Here is a 23616-nt window from a genome sequence, read left to right on the forward strand (position 1 = left end):
CTGGCTTGCCTCTTTGGGGCTTTTATTTTGTTTGTGTTTGCTTTCTGTTGGATGTTGTCCATTTCCCCTGAGGTCTTTGAAATATCAGATAGTGGCTCTGGATGAGTTATTTTATCAAAGGTACAAAAAGGAGAAAAACCAGGATTTTAACATAACATAAATGAAAAATACATACATACATCACATAAATGAAAAATCAGTGTTAACAACTCTGATAATAGACTTCTTTATGGAATAAGACATTGTAGCAGTTAAAGCAACTGCCAGGGTTCTCCATTTTTGCTTAATCTCTATATTTAGTATTAACATGTAGTACTTTGACTCTTCAACCAGGAACAGGCATGAAAACATTCTGTATTGAAAAAGAAACTTTCAGCAGTTACATGATAACACATTTTCAGATAATATGGGCTTTATGTTGTGACTTTTTTACTATAAATGAACACAGCGCCTTGTGTCAAAAGCTTTAGAAGAAGAGATGGATAAATGATCCATATTTTTAAATACTTCTCTTTCTCCTACAGGTCTCCAAAACACTTGAGGAATTTGATGTCGAAGAGCAACCAAGTTCCCTGTTGGAAAAACGATATCCCAATATTAGAGTTATACAGTCTGGAGTGAAACAGTTGAAAAGTGATGAACATGTAAGCTAAGGTTTTCTTTTTTGTTTGTTTTTTTTCAAATTATGTATATAAAAAATGATTTAAGAGGTAGCTGAATGTTTTGGGTGAGAAATTTTGTTAAAGAACATTTTGGCTACTGGATTGACAAGTTACCAAAATGACAAGAAAATATTTCCTTATTCTAATTTCACTTCCTGCTCAACACTGGTTTTCAAGTAGAAATATATATAGAGGACAACATAAATCTTGAAAGAACCAACATTTCCACCTTTTCTTCCTTCTGTTTAGCAGGAAATAAGTTGCAAATATGAGCAATGGACAGATGTACCTGTTAGCTCTGTGTCAGCATGTTATTTTCACTTCAGCATGTGTGAGAAACTCACATTCACATCCCAGACTGGTTTTGCTCACTTTTAAGGTTTGGAGATGTAATTGCAGGTAGATTCTGCTAACATTCTGAATCCAGTGCTTTCCTTACATCATTACTAGGATAGCGTTTTAATACATGTCTTGGTGGACACAAATAATTAATGTGTGGATTTAGAGGATCTTTCGCCCACAACCACTGTAAACTATGCAGCTTGTAGTTTGTAGAACAACAAATAATGTCATAAAATGTTAAAATTTTAGGTCTTCTTTCTCAGAATGATGTAGCTTGCTGAGTGCCTCCACTTTTTCTTTGGCAAACAACAGATTTGCAGATTTCTGAACTGTGTCCTGTCCTGTGCCTGCTTAACTCAGAGCACAGCTACTGCTGCTGAAATGTTTGAATGAGATTCTCAGTTGCTGATGTCCAGCAGTGCATAGTTCTGTTCCTGGGCCTGAGGGACATCTGTCACATAGAAAACACAGAACTCTTGGCACAGCCAGTGAGTACCAAGTGCCACCAAGTGGTTGATGTTGCTTTGAGTGGACTGTGTGCACTCCCCATTTTATTGGTCACATATTTGTGGTGAGTGTGGTGGCAATAAATGGCACACAGCCATGAAGAGTATGAAGCCTTGTTCCTTAAGAAGCCCTTGCAGCTTATCATATCTGCTAATTACTGTGACATTAAGGAAAGATGTCTCTTAGATGTCTTGATTTAGATGAATTCTCTTAGGTGGATTAATTTTTCTTTTCATTGTTAACAGAAAATTTACACTGAGGATGGAAAAGAATATATATATGAAAAACTTTGCCTGTGTGCTGGAGCCAAACCAAAATTAATTGTGGAAGGGAACCCGTATGTATTAGGAATCCGGGACACTGACAGTGCACAGGTAAATGTGTTTGGGACTTAAAAATGTGTAATATATTCCTGCATCTGGTGCAAAATACCAGAATTATTGTGCAGGGAAATGGAGAAACAGAAAATAATGTTTGTTATTATATATTCCTAAATAGGAACATTTTCACAAGCAAAAAAACAGCCTTATAATGTCACTAAATTAATTAGCCACTATATTGGTTAAGTTTATAGATGGCTCATATGCATTATTTCTAACATGATAATATGGAATAAATGACATTTTTCCACTCTCCAGGCAGAATCCAATTGGAAAATATAAAGAAATTTCCCTGGGAAGGTGTGTGTGGTACCTGGTACAAAGGGCTGCTTTGTACAGTGGAAAGCTACTGAAGGAATGACTTTTTATTCTCTTGTAGTTCTACTGTAGCTTTTCCTCTTTGTACAGAAAAGAGGTAGAAATAGTCAAAGATGTGGAAAAGTTTTCACTTGAAAAATCACTTAATAGAGTAAAAATTAAGCTTGGAAGGCAAAGATGAAGTTTCACTGCTACAGGTCTTCAGAATTAGAGGTGCTCTGTAACATGGAACTGCCATTCATCAAAAGAAGCTGGACCTTGAGGATAAAAAAAGGAGTTACAATTTCAAAGAATCTGAAGTGAAACTAGAATTGTTGTTTGTTACAACAACAGCTTGTTACAGGTCTCAGCCTAGCCAGATGTCTATCAATAGTTGAGAAAATCAAGACTAAGAGCAAGAAAATGCTGAAAAGGATATAGTTGATCAGCGTGAGGGAACATGCTCTAATTGACATTTTTCCTTTCTTAATGCAGGCTTTTCAGAAGAATTTGGCTCAAGCTGAGAGAATAGTGGTGGTAGGAAATGGTGGGATTGCCCTTGAATTAGTGTAAGTGAACAAAAAATACATAAATGAAATCTTTACCAATGCAATGCAATCTAGTGTAAATGAGTTTGGGAGAAGGTTGACTTATAAAATTTTATCTCTTAGAGCATTTAGTAGCAAAACTGATTACAGGTTTGTTTTATTTTTGCAACATACTGGGTTTTACTGATACATAAAATTAGGAAAGCTCCAGAAGAAGCTTTAACACATAGATATCAAGAACATACAGCTCATGTTCCACATAGTGCAAGCAAGATCCAAATGCTTGTTTTTAACAGTGGGAGTACGGCAGAAATGCACTTTTTTCATTACAGGGAGCAGGAAATACTAATTATTAGTATTATAAATTGGATCTGCCCCCTACCCCAGTTCAGGGTTGTGTTGGTGAGAAAGTATGACTTGTCAGCTTGAAGAGATATTTTTAATGGGTTCCTTATGTAAATATTTAGAAGTGGATTTGACAGGTTGGAAAGTCTTGGGTCCCCTGGTTCTGGCTTCTGGAAGGAAAGCTGACACACTTCTGCTTGTGTTGCTAACAGTCAGATCCTTTGCAGGCAGTCTGTCACTTTATCCCTTGTTTAAATTCAGGTATGAAATTCAAGGCTGTGAAGTAATCTGGGCTATCAAAGACAAAGCCATTGGGAACACTTTCTTTGATGCAGGAGCAGCTGAATTCCTCCTTCCAAAGCTCACTGCTGAAGGCCAGGAGACTCCCATCGAGTGTAAAAGAACCAAGTACACAGTGGAAGGTATGGGCTTATCTTCCTGACACTGCAGCAGCAGCATGTCATATTGAAGACAGTCTTAAAATCAGGCAATTTAGCAGCCTGGAATAAGGCTTACTGTTATCATTAATGACATTTCCTTCTTCAAAAACTGAGAGTAAAAATGCAACATAAAAACCCATCCCGAATTTGTGTAGACAGAATGTAATACAGTTTCTTGTGAGCTGTAAAAAGTGCTTACCTTTGTGCCAAATTTATATTAATTCCCTGTATTCCTTCTGCTGAACAATTTGTTCTGTTTTTTGTAATGTTTTGATGTGAACTCACCATTATATAGGGAGGAGCTGTCACGTAATAAGATATTTGAGGAGCAGATGAAACCACACAGATTATTATAGGTGGAGTGAAAGTGCAGTCTCAGAAACAACAATTACCTAGGAGTGCATGAACAAACATCACACAAACATATGGAGGACCAAAATCATAACAAAAAGAAGAGCATGGTTCTAGACATCAGGCAGGAAGAACAAGGATATTACCCCAGATGGTATTTTTCTATTAATTGAGAATCCTTGCTCTGAATTCTGAGGACAAGGAAGGATGCACACTAAATCTGATACACTCCATCCCTTTGCTTCAGGAAGTGAGGAGAAAGGAAGACCTGCAGGAGCATCTGACAAGCTGGGCAGTGCCTTGGGCCCTGACTGGCACGAGGGCTTACACCTTAAAGGGACTAAGGAGGTATGGACATAACCTTGCTGCCATATTTATTTGGGTGTTGTGGGCATGAGCACTGGGAAGAGTTCCATCTTTGCAATAAAGCAAAAATCCTCACTTTTTTTAAATGAATTCCTTAGCTAGGTGTTTGCATCTGTTTTGCATTTAAAAAGTGACCTGTCAAGGGTGATCAGTCATAAACCAGCTAAAGGATCTTCAGGATATTTAGCAGCTTAATCACTGGTGGTTTGGCTGTTGAAGGCTGTGGAACTGTATTTGTGTTAGAGAATAAAACAAGGCCCAAACTCACAAAACAATTTAGAGAAACAGGCAACTTTCCAACTTCTGGCTGGAGCTCAGAATATGGTTGAAATGTGGGTTGATGGTACAGAGTATTTTTTCTTTTTACAGTGTTTAGAACATAAACTTATTATTGTTACCAGAATTTAATTCATTATAGAAATGCAAAGATTTTGCAGTCCTGAAAGACAGAAGAGATGAGTTTACTTTCTGTTCTGATAAGGTTTAAAGTCTGATAAGGTTTTAGGTCTCTTCCTGTAAGTTTAGGAAAACCTATGTTTTCTGGCATGCCAGAAAAATCTTAATTGTTACGAACTTTCAAGGAACATGAGATGCCTGCTGAAAAAGCAGGTAAATTGCCATTGGCTATGGTTAGATCTGTGCCAAAAAGAGGAAAGTGTGGGAATGCAGTGAGTGGGCTGGGATATATGGTGGGGGGTTTTCCACTTCAGTAATATCAATTTAGGTGAAGATATCCTTGCTATTATCAATCTTGCAATCACTAATAATTATGTTTATAATTCTGTCAATTTTTCTTTAGTTTTCTCATAAAGTACACATTGAAATACTGTGTGAAGTAAAGAAAATATACTTACAGCAAGAATTTACCCAACTGCAGCTGACTTCCTTGACTTTTCCTAAAGGAGAGAAAAACACAGAAGCAGATGAGGGTGAGTGCCAGTGCTGATAAGACCTCGAAGATAAATCTGTGCTGAGGCATGTTTGATCTTGTTTGCTGTTTTAAAACAAATACAGATTTGAAAAAGAAAATTTTTATCTCTATCATTTGAGGTCTAGGAGTTTACAGTAATCAAATTTATGGGCTGTAATTAAATTACCAAATCTTTTTGGTCAGACACTTTTTTCCACAAATTAACCAAAATCCTGTATGCAGAATATTCCATCCTAACACAATCCTTTAATATTTTAATAGTAAAGTTAAAACAGGAGAAAAAAAACCACCAACATTTTGTATCAAAACTGAAGTGAACCTTCCAAGTAGAGGAAAATACCCCTTTTTGGAAAATGAATAATTATGCCTATAATTTCCACCTAATTAAAATGAATTTTTAAAATACTATTTTAGTAATCATTTACTTTCAGCACAAATCAAATCTCTGCCATTCTTTTTGCTTTTGAGGCACTTCTGTGCATCTCTAAATTTCTACATAAAAGAATATTTGGCAATTGCATACTTGAGAGAACATCCCACAGGACACAGTATTTACCCCCCTACAAATGAGGGCTTTAATTTAGGAAATTTCTGAAGAAAGGTAGGAGTTGGAGCTGAGATCCAAAATAGTTTTTTTCTTTAGTTCTGAGTGATGGTAAGAAAGGTTATATATAATCTGTGATAATTTTTTCCTTTTTATTTTTAATTTTAACCTTTCTTTACCTATTCAGTTACCTCACGGGTTTTGTGTTTTTTTTTTCTTTCATATCTTATCATAAGACCTAATCAATAAAATAACTTCTGTTGGTTACATTCTTGGGGCAAAATTTTCTCCTTTTTCAGTGCTGTGGCCTGTATATGTGGAATTAACTAATGGAAAAATTTATGGATGCAATTTCATTGTCAGTGCAACTGGAGTTGTGCCAAATGTTGAACCCTTTCTTGATGGCAATAATGTAAGTAGACTGATTTCTTCTGGAGCTTTTCAAGTAAGGTTAAAGAAACCTTTTCAGCTGGCTTATGCTTCTGTTCTGACATGAAACATGGATTGCTACAGATTTAAATGCTGTGCACCATCTCAAAATAAGGCAGGGTATGTTGAGAGTGAGATATCCAACATGATACAAGTGTATTTGATTTGTGTCTTGGTTTATTATGTTGCTCCCAGGTGTTTATATACAGTATTAAGCTTAACCAAATAGAGAAAATCATCTGTATAATTGGCTAAAATGGCAAAAATACAGAATAATTTCCATGTTAGTTCTGTACCATATTCTTACCTTATTAATCTTGACATTTGCTCCTGGAAAGGAAGCAACTATTTCCAGTCCTTTCCATCTGGGACACTGAGCTGTGACAGTGCTCATGTTCATTGAGGGAGGTCAGCACCTAAATGTGGATGGTGATTCTGGAGTTCATAACTGCCATCTGCATTTCCAGCCTCAGGATCATTTTGTTTCTGTATTCAGTGCCTGCTCAGCAACAACTCAAACATCCCTGGGTTATTAATTAACACTGATCACAAATCCAACAAATAGCCCTATACAAGCTGCTACTAAAAAATGATCCCAGACAAACCAGCGATTTCAGGTTAAGTGGTGCCATCTGATTAGGAAGTAAAAGGCTGTGCTCTGGTTAAAGTAGGAAATGCTGAAAACATAGATCTGATGTTGAGCCATGAGATATTTCCAGGCCTATGCTTATAAGCTTAGATCAGGAATAAAGTTTTTGCAATGGTATTTTCTTGGTAAAAATACAAATGGATCTTAAGACTGGGTGTCCCTGTAACACAGTGTGATCTGGAATTTGGCAAGCCCTGTGACTTCCCTGCCTAGGTATCAGTAACAGTCCTTTAAAAACCTGTGCTGTGCTCTAGAAATAATAACAACAGTAATGCTTTGTACCTTTCATGGAGCTCTTGCCACTCAGGGTAGTCTCATGGTAAATAATGAAGGATTTGCTTAAGGTGGAGGGAGCTGGGTGCCTTGATGCCTTGTCTCACTGCTGATGTGTGAACCCTGCAGTTTGCCGTGGCTGAGGATGGAGGGCTGAAGGTAGACAAGCACATGCACACGTCGCTGCCAGATGTGTTTGCAGCTGGAGATATCTGCACAGCAGCGTGGGAGCCCAGCCCCGTGTGGCACCAGGTACGTCCTGGCACGTGTGACCCACAGGAGTCACCACCAGTGCTCTCACTGAGGAGGGAAGGGTTAACTGTGGGTAATCCTGGGGGCTGGTGGCTGGAAACCCGGCTGGCCAGCCCCTCTGGGTATTAACAACACAAAGTGTGCACTGAGTGCTCACTGCAGTGAGTGGTGGTGGCACACTGATGGTCTTGTGGCTTCACGCTTCCCAATTTTCTGTTCCAGATGAGGCTGTGGACCCAGGCTCGGCAGATGGGATGGTATGCAGCAAAGTGCATGGCAGCAGATGCCTTAGGGGAATCTATTGATATGGATTTCAGCTTTGAACTATTTGCTCACATAACAAAATTTTTCAATTACAAGGTCAGTACAGTCTGATAGTTGTAAAGCACTGAGTAACACATACTGCTTGCTTATATCCACTCGCTGACAGCGAGCAGATGCTTTGAGGAAACAGGTTTCTTTATATAGCAATTAATCCTAGCTTAGATTTTCTCACTTTGTACTAAGTGTATATTTCAAGGGGAAGATTTTTGAGTCCATTGTGTGTTTGCAGGCCAGTGATGGGGGAGGGACCCTAGGGACGAATATTTTTCTGTTTGCATCATTTTTGAGGCTGAGAACTGTTAGCAGCAGAAATGCTGAAAGCCACTGCAATGTTGCTATGAGAGCTTTTCCCTTTTCCTTCTGCTAGGTGGTGGTTTTGGGGAAGTACAACGCTCAGGGCCTGGGCTCAGAGCACGAGCTGATGCTGAGGTGTACCAAGGGACACGAGTACGTCAAAGTGGTGATGCAGCACGGCCGCATGATGGGAGCTGTGCTCATCGGTGAAACGGACTTGGAAGAGACCTTTGAAAACTTAATTTTAAACCAAATGGATCTTTCAGCCTATGGTGAAGATCTCCTAAATCCAAATATTGACATAGAAGATTATTTTGATTGAACAATACCCCATTCCCTGTTTGTATGAAGCTTTGATAGCAAGTCATACACCTTAGAAAACTGTTTTTTCGGGATTGGGGATAAATGCAATCCTCTATTAAGACTTTGGGTTGATCTTGCCAAAATACTGACTGGTTACTGCCACAGGTACCAGCTAATGGTGCAATCTCTGTTGAGCTGGCTCAGATGAACAGAGAACAGTTTTAGGGCACAGGGTGCTCAGAGCTCTTGCTGCCTAGAATGTAAGTTGCAAATTCATGGCCTTACTCCATTTTTTTCCCTTTTTTCCCCCCCATAAGTTTACTTCTGAAATAAATATATTTTCTATTCAGTTAAGTAGAGAACACAAGCTTTGTACAATGAAAGCCAGGATGAGATGTCAGTTGAGAGCAGCTTTTGAACTGCTTGTCCCTTCAGTCCAGGTGTTGGGGTAGAGCTGCACTGTACTGGAGAGTGCCAGCCCTGGACAGCAATTGTTTCATCCTGGCTTTGATTTTGTTCTACACTTGCTGCCTGAGAGTTGCTATTTATTTTGGGTCAAATTGGGAACCATTTATTGTACTCAATACAAAGCTGGCAGTACATACTGAGACTTGTCCCAGACAAATCACCTAATGTTTTTTTAGGAGAATGACTGTTTTTAACTAAATTTTCAATTTTTGGCAAAGGTCTCAGCTAAAGGATGGGTTAAAGACTATAGGCTTTAGTCACTGTCACAATTTTACCACAAAAATAAAGATGAAGAGCATGGTCTTAATGGTATTAGTTGTATATTTGTTTTACATGTAAGGGAGAAGAACTAAAATGCAACCACCCAGAACTTGCATTTATTAATGAAACTGAACATGCCTTTCTGATCTTTGGCTGCTAAGATGTTAAAAGTAAGAAAACAAAATTGAACCCAGCAGTCAGCATATGTGCCTGAGAATGCTTGCAGGCAGCAGTAGCTGTTGAGTGTTTCCTAGGCTGGCAGGTTGTCTTGTTTGTAAACTTAAATCGAGGTACTTCTGCCAAGCACAGAAGTCAAATTTCTATTTGTGTAACAATCTAGAGAAGTCCAATTTGAAGAGCAACAGACATATTTCAAAGGAATAAATAGACATAATATTTCACTCATAAATACATACAGCATTTCACTCAAACATGCCACAGTGGGGGTAGGGACAGTGCCCACATGGGCTGGAACAGCCAGCCCTGGCACAGCAGCAGCTCTGAGCCAGCCAGGGCTCCAGAGGAAGGATGCTGGAGCATCCCAGTCTCCAGCTGTCTGCTGTCACTCCCTGGGGCTCGTGACAGCAGCTGCCCTGGGGAGGCAGTGCCCTGACTGCAGTGGAGTCACTGGTGAAGAGGAAAATCACCTGCACAGCAGGCAGAAGGAACAGGAGGTGACAGGGTCTTTGTGCAGAGCTAAGGACCACCAAGTCCTGTGCTGCAAAGGAGACAAATCTCAAGAGGACTCTCAGGAGAGCAGTGGGTGGAGACTCCCACAGAAAAGAAGACTGGAAACCTCTGCACCTTTGGCAGTCCTTTCCAGACTGCAAGAACCCACCACAGTGTTACTGTTTACTACACTTCCAGAAGAGGTAAAAAGGCAACATGGTCATTATATAGCTTTTGTAATCATTGCTGTATCCTAAGATTGGCACCAATTATTTTGATATGAAACACTTCCTCCTCCATTAGCCTTCTCAATTTGACAGTTTAAGATATTTGTTCCCTGTTCAGTGTTTATTAAATAAAAAAACCATTACTAAAGCACAAACTGAACTTACACACTGCATTGTCCATGGAGCAGCAACCATGATTAGATCCTAAATTTAGTCTGTGACACTCAGTCAATTAGTACTGGTTGGTCATCTGCACCTGCCTGAAGCTTAGGCTTCTTTGCTTTTAAGTTAGGACCACAGCTGGGCCGTTTATGTTCCTGTGATTTCTTCACCACTGAATCCTGGACAGTCTTTGATCCAGTCTGGGCATTTTCTCTGCTTCCTTTTGAAGATGGAGATGGTTTGACCTGTAAGATTTAAGAAGAATTCAATTAAAATTCTAACATTGTTTTCCTCCTTTTTCCATGTTGCCACACAAGAGAGAAGATATCTATGAGGTTGACTGCATTATTCAAAAACATGAGCATATTACAAATATTTGGTATTTTGAGCAGATACCAAATCATTAAATTAAGCTTTAATGGAGAAGATCCCTATATGGCAGATCAGAACAGATGTAAATACCTTGAAAACACTTTTGCTGTTTGTTATCCCTTCTATGGTGATGACATGTCCCTCGTTTTTCAGCAGCCGGGCTTTGGGTCCCACCTTCAGGTAGGATATTGTAGCAAAGGCTGTGAAGCTGAAATCCTCCCTGCACGAATGAAATCACTGTTACAAGGGAAGGTTGGAGACAGGCCAGAGTATGCAGGGGGGAAAAAAATCATAGCATCAAGGTTAGAAAAGACCTCCAAGATGATCAGGTCCAACCATCAGCCCAGCACTGCCACTAAACCATGTCCTCAGGTGCCACATCTGCATGTTGTGTGAACAGTAGTCCCAGGAAAGGTGACTCCACCACTTCCCTGCCTCCATCTCAACAACTCTTTCCATTAGGACAGGGACACATGAACCCTTCTGATGGATGTTCCAGAGAGCAGCTTCATTCTGCTTTATCTATTCAAGTAGACAGTCAGGTCTAGAGCTACTCTGATCAACACTTAACATAATTCAGTTTGTGGACCTTGACACACACAAAAACACTCAGATGCACACCTGTCAATCTCTTGAAACACATGGAAGAAAAGGAGATGTAGCAAAAAAGATGTAAAAGTCATCTGCTCACCCTCTTAATAATGTTAAAAAGCTATACAGAGAGATGCAAAGAAAAATTAAGTCAAAGGGATTAGATATTTGTAGATGTTCTTGAACTTAAAAATTATATGAGAAGACAAAACACACAGCACATGGACAGCTTACAGAGGCAGCACTGTTGTTAGTTCCACTATGCTTTCTTAAAATTTCTGAGTACCACTTCCCACATCAGCCAGTCTTTTCTGACTTAGACACTGTGTGGGCAACCGCATTTGCTCTCCTTATCCATGGAATGTGAATGAGATCTGTTTGAACTACAGACTTCTCCAAAATGAATCCTGCTGCAGATTTAAACATTCTGCCTGAATACAGAAGACCCCAGCTTTTTAAAATTGCACAAGATGCAGCATTTCAACTGTTTCTCCAACTTTTGAAATGGAAATATAACAATACTTGAAGGGTTTTCAAGAATATATTAAATGCATCTGAAATGAAAACAAGACCACAGAATGTATCCATTAATGTTACACAGAAGTAACAAGAGAGCAAGGAAAAATGACTACTAAGTGTTAAAAAACCAAAACAAAGAAAACAAAATAGTCATCTTCCATACTTCAGATACTGCTGCAGCAGGAAATGGGCAATAATTCTCTCCAGCTCCTCTCGAGGGTGCTTGGGTGGAGTAACTTCAGGCACCCTGAACTTGGACACACCTTTCCCAGACCAGGCATCGATTAATTTCAGTGGGGTGAGTTTCTCACTCATGCTGTCAGCTTGCTCAAGGATCTTTATTAGATCCCTGCAGTATCCTGTTACATCCATCTTCTCACACGCTGCAAGTAAAAGTGAAGGAACATTTAAATAAAAAGCTCTTTGTAGTTATATATAGAGTTATATGTAGCTATGAATACATATCTTTGTGCTATATAATAGCAAGGCTTTTTTTGTTTTGCTTTTAAACTAACTTGGCCACCAAAAACTGCTATTCATAACAAAATCTGCACCTTGAAAACAGTCAGTAATACAAGCACAGGTCACAAAATTTGCTTACAGTTTTTCTCCACCAGGTATTTCTTTAAATCAACTTTTCCCACGTTCCCTGTCCTTTACCTACCGTTCTCTCTACAGCAGTTATCACACATTCTGTTGCAGTTTGCAGAATCCCACACTTCATCAAAGTGGTGGGCTATGAGCACCCGGCGACACCTGAGGAGCAGAGAGCACAGGGAGGCTATAGATCCCAGGGGGATATGTCACACCTGCCTTATACAGCATGAAAATGGCAAAAAAGGTCCTAGGGACAGCTCAGATCTCAAAACAAGCACAAAGAATTACCAGAGGAAAAGTCAGAGAACAAATACAGCAACACCAGTATTCCCTATCAGCTATGCCAATAGGAACAGTTTGGTTGAAGCAGAAGAGTTTAATCTGCAGTTTCAAGACAATGAAAAATGGTAAGAATCTGAACTCATTGTTACACTGAGGCCACAAAAGGCTCTACTGGATGCACCAGTTGTCCACAACACAGATATACATTTTCCATGAAGTATTCCAAATATCACAGTAAGCAGGTGAAGCAGCAAATACACCTGGATTCCTGTGTGGCCATTAAACCACAGAACTCCAGTATTTCCTCTGACTGGGATTTGAAATCCCAACAGTGTTTGTTGACAGATACTTCATCTCAACACAACCACTTCCAGAATTGTATCCTGAAGCTGGCAAGCTTGCTGCTGTTTTTGTGGGTGGTTTTGTTTGGTGATGGGTTCATTTTTGGTTTTGTTGTTTTTTTTTTTTTTCCCAAACACCCCCTAGAAACCACCCCCCCAAAAAAAAAATTAGCCCATTTAAAAACTAAGCAACCAAGCCACCACAGTAACTTACTTGCTCATATTTTGGCAATAAGATACCATATCATACAGCTTCTCTTGGCCAACATTTTCCATCACCACCATTGAGCTGATTCTGAATATATCTCCAAAGCCATAATACAAAATGCAGTCAGCTTTTTGGTCATCTCTACCTGCAATGCATTGAAATGAACAGATAATTACAATCTCAACCCATTGCCCCTCAAATTCCTTGACAAGCTCTTCTCAGACTCAAATCTGTCTTTAGAAAAGTAATGAGATAAACCAGACCAAAAAAACCCCCAAACACTGCAAAATGTTTTTGGGGGTGGAGTTTGGCCATAACAGGTATTTCATGCTGCTAAACATTGATCGATCCTTAAAATTCCCTGCTCCAGACTCCCTGTCCTACTTGTATTTCTGAATTCATACAGTGATTAAACATATAGAGACAATCTGAGCAAATCACACATCACAGGTGTTATACGATATTAAAAAAAAAAATTGTATATCAAATCTGTATCATGTTATTCTGGTAAACCACAGATTCAAGAGAAAATCAAGTATTTAAAAAAATGCTGAGTGGAGGTGTAGATACCCAGACATTCTTTGTTACACTGCAGTAGAGGCCTGGTCATGAATGCAGTTTATATTTAAAGCCTCTTTACAGAGGCAAGTTTCATTACACACTTTGAAAACTGTCTCAAAGGCAAGAGACTGCACAAATGCCAGGGAAATTGAAGGACAGTTTGCTGGTGTAATGGATGTAAATGGCAATTTTGCAAAAGCCACTTCCTGCAATACCTGCACGACCACTCTCTTGGTAGTAGTTTTCCATGGACTTGCTCATAGAGTGATGAATTACAAACCTCACATCAGGTTTATCAATTCCCATGCCAAAAGCAACAGTTGCCACTACAACCTGTGAAAAAGAAAAAAGATTAAGGAATCATCAAGATACCAAACCACAATTTGTTTACATAAGACATTAAGTCCATGTAAAGTATTTACTTAACCTGGATTTGATTTGTTGCCCATCCTTTATGAACTTTGGTTTTATATTTAGCATCCATGTTTGCATGGTAAGTCCCTGCCTTGATTCCCAGCTTCTGCAGACTCACAGTAACTTGCTCAGAATCCTTCTGAGAAAAGCAGTAAACAATTCCTGCACAGAAGTCAAAGAGACCTCATTGTAATGCCTTAAAAAAGCCAAACAATCCCCAATAGTTAAAAACAATTGTGAAAGTTTTATTAGCTTATGAAATAAATCATTACAAAGCATTATACAGTCTTTGTGCCTATTTAGTCCATAGTATTGGTATTTATGAAGGAAAAATCAGTTATCAGCTTGGACCTGAAGGCTAAAAAGGAAATACAGGTGCCAATCCATAGAACCATGGAAGCATTCTGTTAATGTTTAAGGAGGACAGTGCTTATTAAAGCTTTTTAAAGGGGTGCTATGCCTTATGACATCTATGGCATCTCAGCTGAGGTTTCAGTTAAATCTGCCTGTTGTCACTAGTCAGGCTAGGCTAAGTCAGGGATTACACACAAAGCCATGTCATTTTTGATCATCTTAGCACAGTTTGTGCTCAGGGAGCTGCTCCTCACAGCCACAGAGCTCCAAGCAGAGACAGGGACAGACTGCTGCTCTGGAACCTGGGTTCTGCTGCCTTGGCAAGATGCCTCTCCTCTTTACTTCCACTACAGAATTTATTGATTACTCAAGTCCAGCTTCTACAGTTCTGCTTTTATCTGCAATTCACCCCCTAACACCCATTCTGGGCACTGAGTTACAGATGACTCTTCTGATCAAATATGAAAACCATGTTAAAGATGGCAAGTATCCTGACTCATGGATAGTAAACAATGTGTGATGTAAGAACACAGAGATCATCTTTTCTGAGCCTTGCTTTTACAATCTTAAACCTTCCTATTATTACCTATGTAAACATTGTTCTATAGACACCAACATTCCAGTTCAATACTTCAGAAGATAAAAGTAAACTGTAAAGACATTTAAACAGTAATGAATGAAGAGAAATTATTCAAGGTATGGATCTTACTAAATTTCACTTATTCTAATACTGAAAGTTTAATGTATGGTGAAGGCAGAATCTCTCTACATGCTTCAAGATCATTTGAAAACATCCCAACATCCTTGCAGTAATGAAAGTTATGGAAGATAACATGTGTCTTTTGTGACACTTTTTACCTGACTGTCCTTTGTATCTTCCATTAATGGTCTTAACTATGTCCTCAATGAAATCTTCGTTATTTGAAGGCTTATGCCGAACCTCAAAAATACATTAACCACATGTCAGAGTTCAAGTGGGCAAACAGTCTGCCAAACATCCTTATTTTACTTTTCCCAGTATAATAAACACAACTATTCCTCCATTTAAAAAGAAATACTATATTCTTTTTATGAACAGTCAGATTACAACTCAAAAGTCCATTGAAAAATGAACCCCAAAACAAAGCTGGCAAGCTTTCCCCACCAAGAACAACAAACAAACCTGTGGGCAAAGTGAAAATACAGCACAATAGAGTAATTCATAAGACATATTTTCCAACAGGTTGAAGCAGTCTGAGCCTGCTGCCTGACCCTCTCCCTGCAGGAGACAGCACAAACCAGGTAACAAGACCTACCTCATAGTAAAGGTTGGGCCTGTTGAAGGAAGCAGTAAAGGTAATGCACTTCTGAACATGCAAAATGTTCTGTGCATCCTTCAGAACATGATTGGTAGCTGTTGCTGTCAGTCCAATCAAGGGAGTATTGGGAAACTGTCTTTTCAGGATACCAAGAGACTTGTAATCTAAGCAAGAAAAGGAGAAAGAACAAGATTTCTCATACCACAAATACAAACTTTAAAAAGGCATTCATGTAGACACTATTTAATGGGGTAATACTGCAATAAATGTTATCACTGCTTATCTACTACAGAACTAATTTATACATCCAAAGGAAGTAACAAGCAGGTTGCACTTAGCAAAAGAGATGCATTCTAAGCGAGTTTTAAAGAATCAATCACAGAATCATTTGGGTTGGAAGACACCTCAAAGGCCATCTTGTTCCCACCCCCTGCAATGGGCAGGGACACCTTCCACTATCCCAGGCTGCTCAGAGCCCCATCCAGCCTGGCCTTGAACACATCCCAGGGACAAGGCATCCATAACTTCTCTGGGCAGCCTGTGCCCGTGCCTCACTGCCCTCACAGTTCTTCCTAAAACCCAATCTGAACCTACCCTCAGTTTGAAGCCATTCCCCTTGGCCTGTCACTCCAAGCTCTTGTAAAAACTCCCTCCCCAGTTTTCTTTCAGGCTTCCTCCAGGCACTGAAAGGCTGCAATTATCAGCCACAATTCAGAAGGCGAAAATGTATGAAAATAGAAATTCTTAAAAATTAGAAAAACATGTGTGGCATTGTATTAACCAACATTCAGGTTATTTTGCAGGTCTGTTTTTACAAACAGCTTTTGAGTAAACAGAGCTTTTCTCATAAACAAGCAACATGGAATTTGGATACATAGATCAGAGTGTAATAATAAAAAACTGTAAAGGCTCAGTACTGACAATCACCTGCTGCCTTCAAAGAGAAGTGAAGCCAGAGGTACACATCCAAATTCCACACTGCCTGTTGAACTAGCCTGGCTCTTGGCTCAGTCACCATTTCTTAGCAAAACTGCCAAGAGTGATTTTACAGTTAATATTGCTTCAAATCTGGTTTTCTTTCAAAGACAAACAGCAACCAACAATATTCTACCATCTCCAAGACAGGAAAAAGACTGAAGTACACTTTCTTTTCTTATAAGCGAAGGGCATTTGTTTCCACTTGCTTTAGAGATGATTAAAACATATCTCATGAATTTACAAAATGCTCTACCTCTTTCATCAGAAGTGCCAGGGAGTGGTGTACAGAATGACATTTTTATGTAGCAGATTAAGGGTAACTATTATCTGTATTAAAGATGCCAAACAAAAGCTTTGATTTTATAAAGCTCCAGTTAAAGTAAGCAGCATAAGTAATTTTTCAGAATATTGACAGCAAAATCTATGTAGAAATCATCATTTGCATTAGATGATTTGTGAATTAAAGTCCTTGAGCTAACACAGGTACTTGTTACACATTAAGAATTCACATAACACACGAAGGAAGCAGCTGGCCTTATTTCAGCCCCCATGCATTACTGACTGCTGCCTGGCCAGCCCTGCACAGGGATTCAGAGGAGCATACCCGGCCTGAAGTCGTGGCCCCACTGGCTGCAGCAGTGCACCTCGTCCACAGCGACGCGGGCCAGGCACCCGGCCTGGTAAGCCTTCTCCAGCTTGGACATGAACATTTTGCTCTTGGCAATCTTCTCTGGGGTCACATAAATCAGCTTCAGCGGGGAATTCCTCTTCAGCATTTCCGTGTGGACCCACTTCACGTGCTCCTGTTCAAAGTGAGACAGCAGGGGTAACAAACTGGGACAACACACTGAGGTTGCTTAGTGCTAAGGCTCTTAAGAGGTGATTAGCAATTCATAAGGTGTAATTAACAGAGACTGATAAAGTGTTCCACAGTATTGACCACTATAAGCCATTGCAGAAGATCACTGTATATAAATGGTCATTTTAATACTTAGAAAATCTGTGCTGGAACTTTGAAGAAGCAAATGTTGAATATGTGTCTTTGCTCCATCATGTGGTATCAATACTTCTCCAATAAACTGTGATGTACCAAACTTCCCTGTGATACTACAAGTGTAAAATAATTCCTTGCACACTACAGTGGTTTTACTACTGAGTTTGCAGAGCGCTCTGCATCAAAGCAGGCTTCAAGTCTGGCACATTGCATCAAGCCAATCAATCAAATCCAGTGTCATGTGCAAGTTAATGACCATGGCCTCCTGCTAGTCAGGAAAATAACTGTACAAAAGCAATTGCCTAGTATGAGACTGGCAAATTAGTTGCTTCTTCTCTGGATCAAACAACTCACCACCCTGTATTAAGAGATGAATAATAATTATATGTACAAGCCTGCAATGCTCAGCATGGCAGAAGAGGACAAAAATCACCTACTTCAAGTCTAGAAACTGAGTAAAAGTCTACAACAGACGTCAGCCAAAGGCACTTCACACCCTCTAATCAGCCCCAAGAGATCTATTTATCCACAGAAGGTGTTGGTTCCCGTGTGTTGTTGTCACTAAAACATGAACACAAATCACTTAACCACCTTTCCCACACCACAGCACCCTCCTGACCAGATACTGCTGCTAGAACAGCATTAGCTGATAAATCTGTCTCATCCATTCAACATTCACAAGTAAGTACACAGAGGGAAGACACCAGCACACTCACCACAAAACACAAGAATTTAAACACACCTTGCTGCTTGAGGCGTTTAATAAAGCTGCAGAGATACCAAGCTGTTCCAAAACCATGAGCTGATCTTCCATGAGAGATATCAAAGGACATATCACCAGTGTGAAACCTGTAACAAGCAATCATTGTGCAGTTCAGATGTCACAAATATCTCCTCTAATTCTTTACACTGATGCATCAGCCCTGCTCTGAAGAAGCTGCCAAATGTAAGCTTAAGCTTCATACACAGCAGGGGACTCCCCTCCCAGACTGCTGACAAGTGAGTGCCAGATCACACAGGGATAATTCTCATTAAATGCCCACAACAAACACCTCCTCTTAGGGTCTAGACCACAAACACAACATATAGAGTATGAAAATATACAAAACAAAAAGCTGGATATCTGTGTCATGATTTGCTAGAGAACTAAGCAGTGACAGGGAGTGGTAAATTTGGCCTCTGTAAATAAGTAAACTCCCCAATGCAACTGGATGAGTTATTAAAAATACACCAACCAAACAAAACCAAATCAACAAAGCAAAAACCACACCAAACAATGTCCATTCTCCAAATAACTATAAAAGGGAGAAAATAACTCTAACTCTTTTTATTATGTCCTCTTTTTCCCCCTCACATACCATCAGAACAGACAGCTGGTAACTGGTAACAAAGGCTCTTCCCACCACCTGTAGGCATGACAAGAAATATATCCTTCCCTGCCATTGCAGCATTTACTGTTTCAAGTTGCAGTGATCTAAACTTCTCGAGTTTAAATTTGCTCTGCAGTGCAGTTTTTATCTTCTCATACCATGGAAAATCTGTTAAGGGAAAAAAACCAACTCAACAAACACATTTCATAAGCAAATTAAAATAAAAGAAGGAGGGGTAATTTACATATTGAATAACTGAATCTAGCAGTGACACAATTTTAGATCTGGGGAAGTGTTTCAGGATTCATAATGGCACAGAAAAAGCTCCACACAACCGGAGTCCGGATACACCATATTCTAGGGTGGACCTTTGAAAACTCAAATTGTAAACACAATTCACCTCCAGACCAAAGCTCTCATTGCACATGGATGTGAACTAATGTGAAAAACTGAAAACAGGTGAACTTCAGAGTGTTAATGAGCATGTCAACTCAGTAGTCCAAAATAACTAGAAATTAGAATCCCACCCTGAAAATAAATAAAACCAGACACTGAGCCCTACAACAGTTACTCAAATGCTTCCCACATACAAATGCATCCATTACAAATAGCATAAAGGAGGGATACAATTCTTCCACATATTCCATCAATAATAAGCATTTATTAAAACATAAAGAGGGGGAAAAGTTGTTTAATCTTCCCCAAAATCACCACCCCAACATGTTTATAATAGGTTTTTCTTTTCTTCAATAAAGACCTAAAGACTGCATTTTTAAAAGATGTAATGCTGTACAAACTTAAGTTATGCTTCCTGATGCATCTTTTTGGTACTATTAAAATTAAAATGCAGAAAAGCTGTGGGAGCTTCAGGTTACAACATGTGCAATGCACAAGAATTAATTTTGGGACTTGAGGTGACATTGCAGAGAAATTTACAAAGAGCACAGTTAAAATCCAAGGCTCTGTGAAACCAAGAAAGCCTCCCACTGACTTCCATGAGCTTTGAACTGGCAGCAAATTTAGCTGCTGCTCCTGTTTAATCCACACACAGCATCTGACTGCAAAGACATTCATTTCCAAAGCACAGGGGGTGAGAATTAAGCACAGACCTACACAAACCAAATGATTTGTTCACTAGTATAACTTGCAATGATACAGTATCAGCATTCTTACATATGCATAATACTCCTCAAATACAGATAAATATGGATTCAACTACAACATTAATTTCATTTTTTAAAAAGCCAAAAAAAAGCTTTTATATGCAATACAGGCATTTACAAATTGAAAATTAAATTAAAAAGGAGAAAAAAATCACAATATCTGAGTCAAATTTGGCAAGGCACAACATGGCCAAGAAGCAACAACTACTCAGGACTGCATTTAATGTCCAACTTGAAAGAAGCCAGCAGCCCTCCCACCACCACGAGGCACTTGCCACTTGCCCTCATTCTACAATAATAATGTATTCTAGGTTATTCTTGGCAGTCAGCATCTATCTAATTTGCATTAATCTGGTAAGACAGTGAGGCTACATAACCCATCACGAACACCACCAATGTCCTACCCACTCAAGCAAGAGGAAACACAAAACCAGGAAAAAAACAACTCTATGTGCAAAATTGTCATCATCAAATCCTGAGAAAATCCAGAGCCATTTGTTTTAGAACACAAACAAGGAGAACTATTGCAATATAAGCATTTAATATACGAGTATTGCAATAAAAATTTACTCTGGGATAGTAAGAGCAAATCAGATCAAATTGTGACTTTGCAGCAAGCAAAGAATTGAAGCAGTTATAACAGGCCATTCTGACAGAACAGATAATTCTGCCCAGAACAGCTCAAGATTAGTGTTTAGCAATGTCCAGTGAGACAAGTACAAACATTACCTTGGCATGTCAGCCAGCTGACTAAAATTAATTAGGGAAATATCATGATCCAAACAAAACTCTGTATAAGTGCACTTCCCCCTACTGGATTAGTTCACATTTCTGTTAAAATATTAGACTTTGGCTCTGCAAACCTTTTTTGTTCCATTCCTCAGCTGAGGTTTCAGTGTCTTTACTTCCACCTGCCTCCAAGTCTCCTGAGGACTGTTTTATCAGATTCTTCACTCTCATCTTCTTTTGAAGCAGCTCCTGCTGCTTATCCACAAGCTCCTGGATCTGCATCTCCACGGCCTGCAGCTCATTCTCAATGGACACCAGCACCTCCTCCAGCACTGCAGGGAGGAGCAAGGAGAAGGCACAACTGAGACCACAGCTGACGCCACTTTTAATTGTACTAATTGTACTCCAGCCAATGATCAAGTTGTTCATAGACAGCATTTATTTACAGGTGAGAAGCAACATTAAGCCCAGCAAGCTGAACTCCTGAGGGGCTGAAAACAGGGCCAGTAGCACCAAGCTGTGTTTCATGCACCAAGATCCCTCCTGCACAGAACAAGGGGAGCTGCTGAACAGGGCTTGGATGTAGAGGGAAGATGCTTTTACAAACACAAGCCATCCTTCACACGTGAAAAGTGAAGGAAGTGCTCCCCAAAAGCTGGGGCTACACAAGTGACTCTGGCAGGAATTGTCTCTTTCCATCCCAATGTGCATGTGTGTGGATTACAGATTGTGTTCTAGACCCAGTCCCTGGATTTAAAAGAATAATTAACACATACACCTGCTTGCCAAGCACATATCCCAGAGCCAGGTCACAAAAGCACCAGGAGGAATTTCTGCCTCCCCCACACCCAGAAAACCCAAGAGATTCTGGCCCATCCAGAGCAGTTATGGGAACAAAAATGTGTGAGATGGAAAAAATATCTTCATCTCAAATAGCACAAAATAGCAACAGGTGTCTTGCTATGTGCCTACTGCTACTCAGCAAAAAACAGTTAAGAGTGTCTTAAAATATGAAGCACCTTTTGAAAATATTGAAAACCAAGTAATTTCATTGACAAACTTGATTTTCATCATACAGTAGCTTGGGTTGGAAGGGACCTTAAAGCTCATCTCATTCCAGCTCCCCTGCCACCGGATCAGGGTGCTCAGAGCCCCATCCAACCATGCCTTGAACACTTCCAGGGACAGGGAAGTTTGGTTTAGTGTCACCTAAGAAATAAAAAGCTATCCAGTAAAAGATTTTTTTTCTTCAAATCTTATGTATAATAGATCCCACAAACTCTTTTATGCATACATTAAATCACGTAAATAACAATCAGTAACATCAGGTGACTGTATCTTGTTAGCTAAATGAACATATGGAATATTAATTATGAATTACCTGCTACAGCTGTCATCTCTGGAGATTAAAGAATGCTATCTTTAGGAGATCTTATTTAACCAAGCCACTGTCACTGAAAAGAAAATGAAATAAATACATTTTAAAATATATTTTATAAGTAAACCTTCTCAACTTAGAACAAATTTACTGCAGGAGAGTCTTCATTACCAGAGCTGTTAATGTACCACTTTAAGTCCTGGTTAATTTACTTTGCTCACACAAAGAAGCCCCACTAGATGACAACTGGTTTTTCCCTTCTGCAAGACGGATAAACACAAACTCACATCCAATTCCCAAGGCCACAGCTCTTCTAAATGAAGCCAGGTGAATTTTAACCAAGTCATTCATTTCCTGCAAGAGGAATGCTCTAAGGCAGACCAGTCACTCACCAAGTGCCCACTGCCCTTTCTGATCTCCTCAAAACTTATTTTACAGAAAGGTCTGGACACATTATACTGTGCCCCTTAGAAAGGCAGCCACCAAAACACCTAGAGGATCTGTTGGGAGGAAATGAAAACGTGGCTTGCTTTAGAGAAGGGGATTGATTCTGAATAATCATCAGTGAAATGAACATAGAATTGAATTTACTGGCTCCTTACTTGAACAACAGTCTTTGTCACGTTGTACCTTAACAATACCAAACTCAAGAAATTGATATTTTCTGTTATTGCACTCTGAGCTATTTATCACATGGATGGAAACAAAGTCCAGTGGAAAATGAAAGGGAACACATTCAGCATTACAATAAATCCTGGGGGAAAACATTCCTCACTACCAGCTGATTCCACTACAACACAGATCCTACAAATAGAGGGGGGAATGCACATTAAAAACGATGTGTGAATAAAACACTTCCGCATCACGCAGGGCCTGACCCAGACACCTCCCAATCACCTCCGGGCGTGGCGACTCCACCTCCCCGGGCAACCCACCCCAGCGTGGGAATATTTACGGGTATACACTGTGAAAAGGACACAAACACAGTGAATATATACAGTGCAGTGCCCCCAGCGCTCTCACCCTCACGCCAGCCGCGGGCACGGCCAGGCCTGAAGCAGCTGCTCGGGACGGGGCAGGACAGCTGGACGGGCGGGCAGGGAAGGCCCCGCTCGGCGGCTGCAGGATGGATGGATGGATGGATGGAGGAAGGGGCCAAGGCCGCCAGGAACAGCGGGAGCAGCGCCTCGCTGCCCTGTCCTCCCGTGCGGCGGGCCCAGCCGACAGCTCCCAGCGCTGCCCCGCGCGCTAGTGCCAGCCGCACTCCCGCCTCCCTCACCCTGTATCCCGTCTATTTTATCCCTTCTATCCCTTCTATCCCTTTATGCCGCTCCCGCCCCTCACGCTCCCACCCGCGCCGCGCGCGCCGGGCCCCGCCCCTTCCGCCGCCCGCCCCCGGCGCGCGCGCCGCCCCTCCCCGCCAATCAGCGCCGGCCGCCGGCG

At 40.2% G+C, this 23616-nt stretch overlaps 2 protein-coding genes across 10 annotated transcripts in view; one reads left to right on the top strand and one right to left on the bottom strand.

The window, feature by feature from the left end:
* PYROXD1 (pyridine nucleotide-disulphide oxidoreductase domain 1) overlaps positions 1 to 9012 on the top strand; it is a 39602-nt gene extending 30590 nt beyond the window's left edge. For all 3 annotated transcript variants that reach the window (XM_064421463.1, XM_064421461.1, XM_064421462.1), the window contains exons 3-12: positions 525 to 644; positions 1757 to 1885; positions 2684 to 2757; positions 3343 to 3503; positions 4120 to 4220; positions 5038 to 5167; positions 6013 to 6125; positions 7194 to 7316; positions 7539 to 7676; positions 8008 to 9012. In XM_064421463.1, coding sequence (XP_064277533.1) covers positions 525 to 644; positions 1757 to 1885; positions 2684 to 2757; positions 3343 to 3503; positions 4120 to 4220; positions 5038 to 5167; positions 6013 to 6125; positions 7194 to 7316; positions 7539 to 7676; positions 8008 to 8256 — 1338 coding nt within the window. In that variant the 3' untranslated portion in view covers positions 8257 to 9012. The remainder of the gene's footprint in view (positions 1 to 524; positions 645 to 1756; positions 1886 to 2683; positions 2758 to 3342; positions 3504 to 4119; positions 4221 to 5037; positions 5168 to 6012; positions 6126 to 7193; positions 7317 to 7538; positions 7677 to 8007) is intronic.
* On the bottom strand, positions 97 to 23515 carry RECQL (RecQ like helicase). Of its 7 annotated transcripts, XR_010362905.1 has the most exons (19): positions 23197 to 23515; positions 22177 to 22249; positions 20930 to 21127; positions 18892 to 19071; positions 18276 to 18382; positions 17144 to 17342; positions 15559 to 15725; positions 15122 to 15203; positions 13923 to 14071; positions 13711 to 13828; positions 12941 to 13079; positions 12171 to 12262; positions 11670 to 11889; positions 10487 to 10616; positions 10028 to 10269; positions 6450 to 6558; positions 5093 to 5134; positions 3807 to 3913; positions 97 to 572 (listed from the first exon to the last, which is right to left on the bottom strand). XR_010362905.1 is itself a non-coding variant. In XM_064421460.1 (16 exons), the coding sequence occupies exons 3-16, from the start codon at positions 22190 to 22192 to the stop codon at positions 10087 to 10089; spliced, it is 1980 nt and encodes a 659-aa protein (XP_064277530.1). In that variant the 5' UTR covers positions 22193 to 22249; positions 22566 to 22673; positions 23197 to 23515; the 3' UTR covers positions 9009 to 10086. The 7 variants fall into 7 exon arrangements, 2 of the variants coding, with proteins under 2 accessions (XP_064277530.1, XP_064277528.1); XR_010362907.1 differs by lacking the exon at positions 6450 to 6558; XR_010362904.1 differs by lacking the exon at positions 3807 to 3913.
* Between the last annotated feature and the right edge of the window lie 101 nt (positions 23516 to 23616).

The sequence above is a fragment of the Passer domesticus genome, chromosome 5 (assembly GCF_036417665.1).
Source record: "Passer domesticus isolate bPasDom1 chromosome 5, bPasDom1.hap1, whole genome shotgun sequence".
NCBI lineage: Eukaryota > Metazoa > Chordata > Aves > Passeriformes > Passeridae > Passer > Passer domesticus.

Bases quoted from the DNA above. Each gene is read 5' to 3' on its own strand.
- RECQL (XM_064421458.1), bottom strand. The intron at 14,072-15,121 runs GTAAAAAGTGTC...ACTTCTGTGCAG, and splicing joins AAGATACAAAGGACAGTCAG to GAATTGTTTACTGCTTTTCT. The intron at 13,829-13,922 runs GTTAAGTAAATA...TCTTTTTCACAG, and splicing joins GGGCAACAAATCAAATCCAG to GTTGTAGTGGCAACTGTTGC.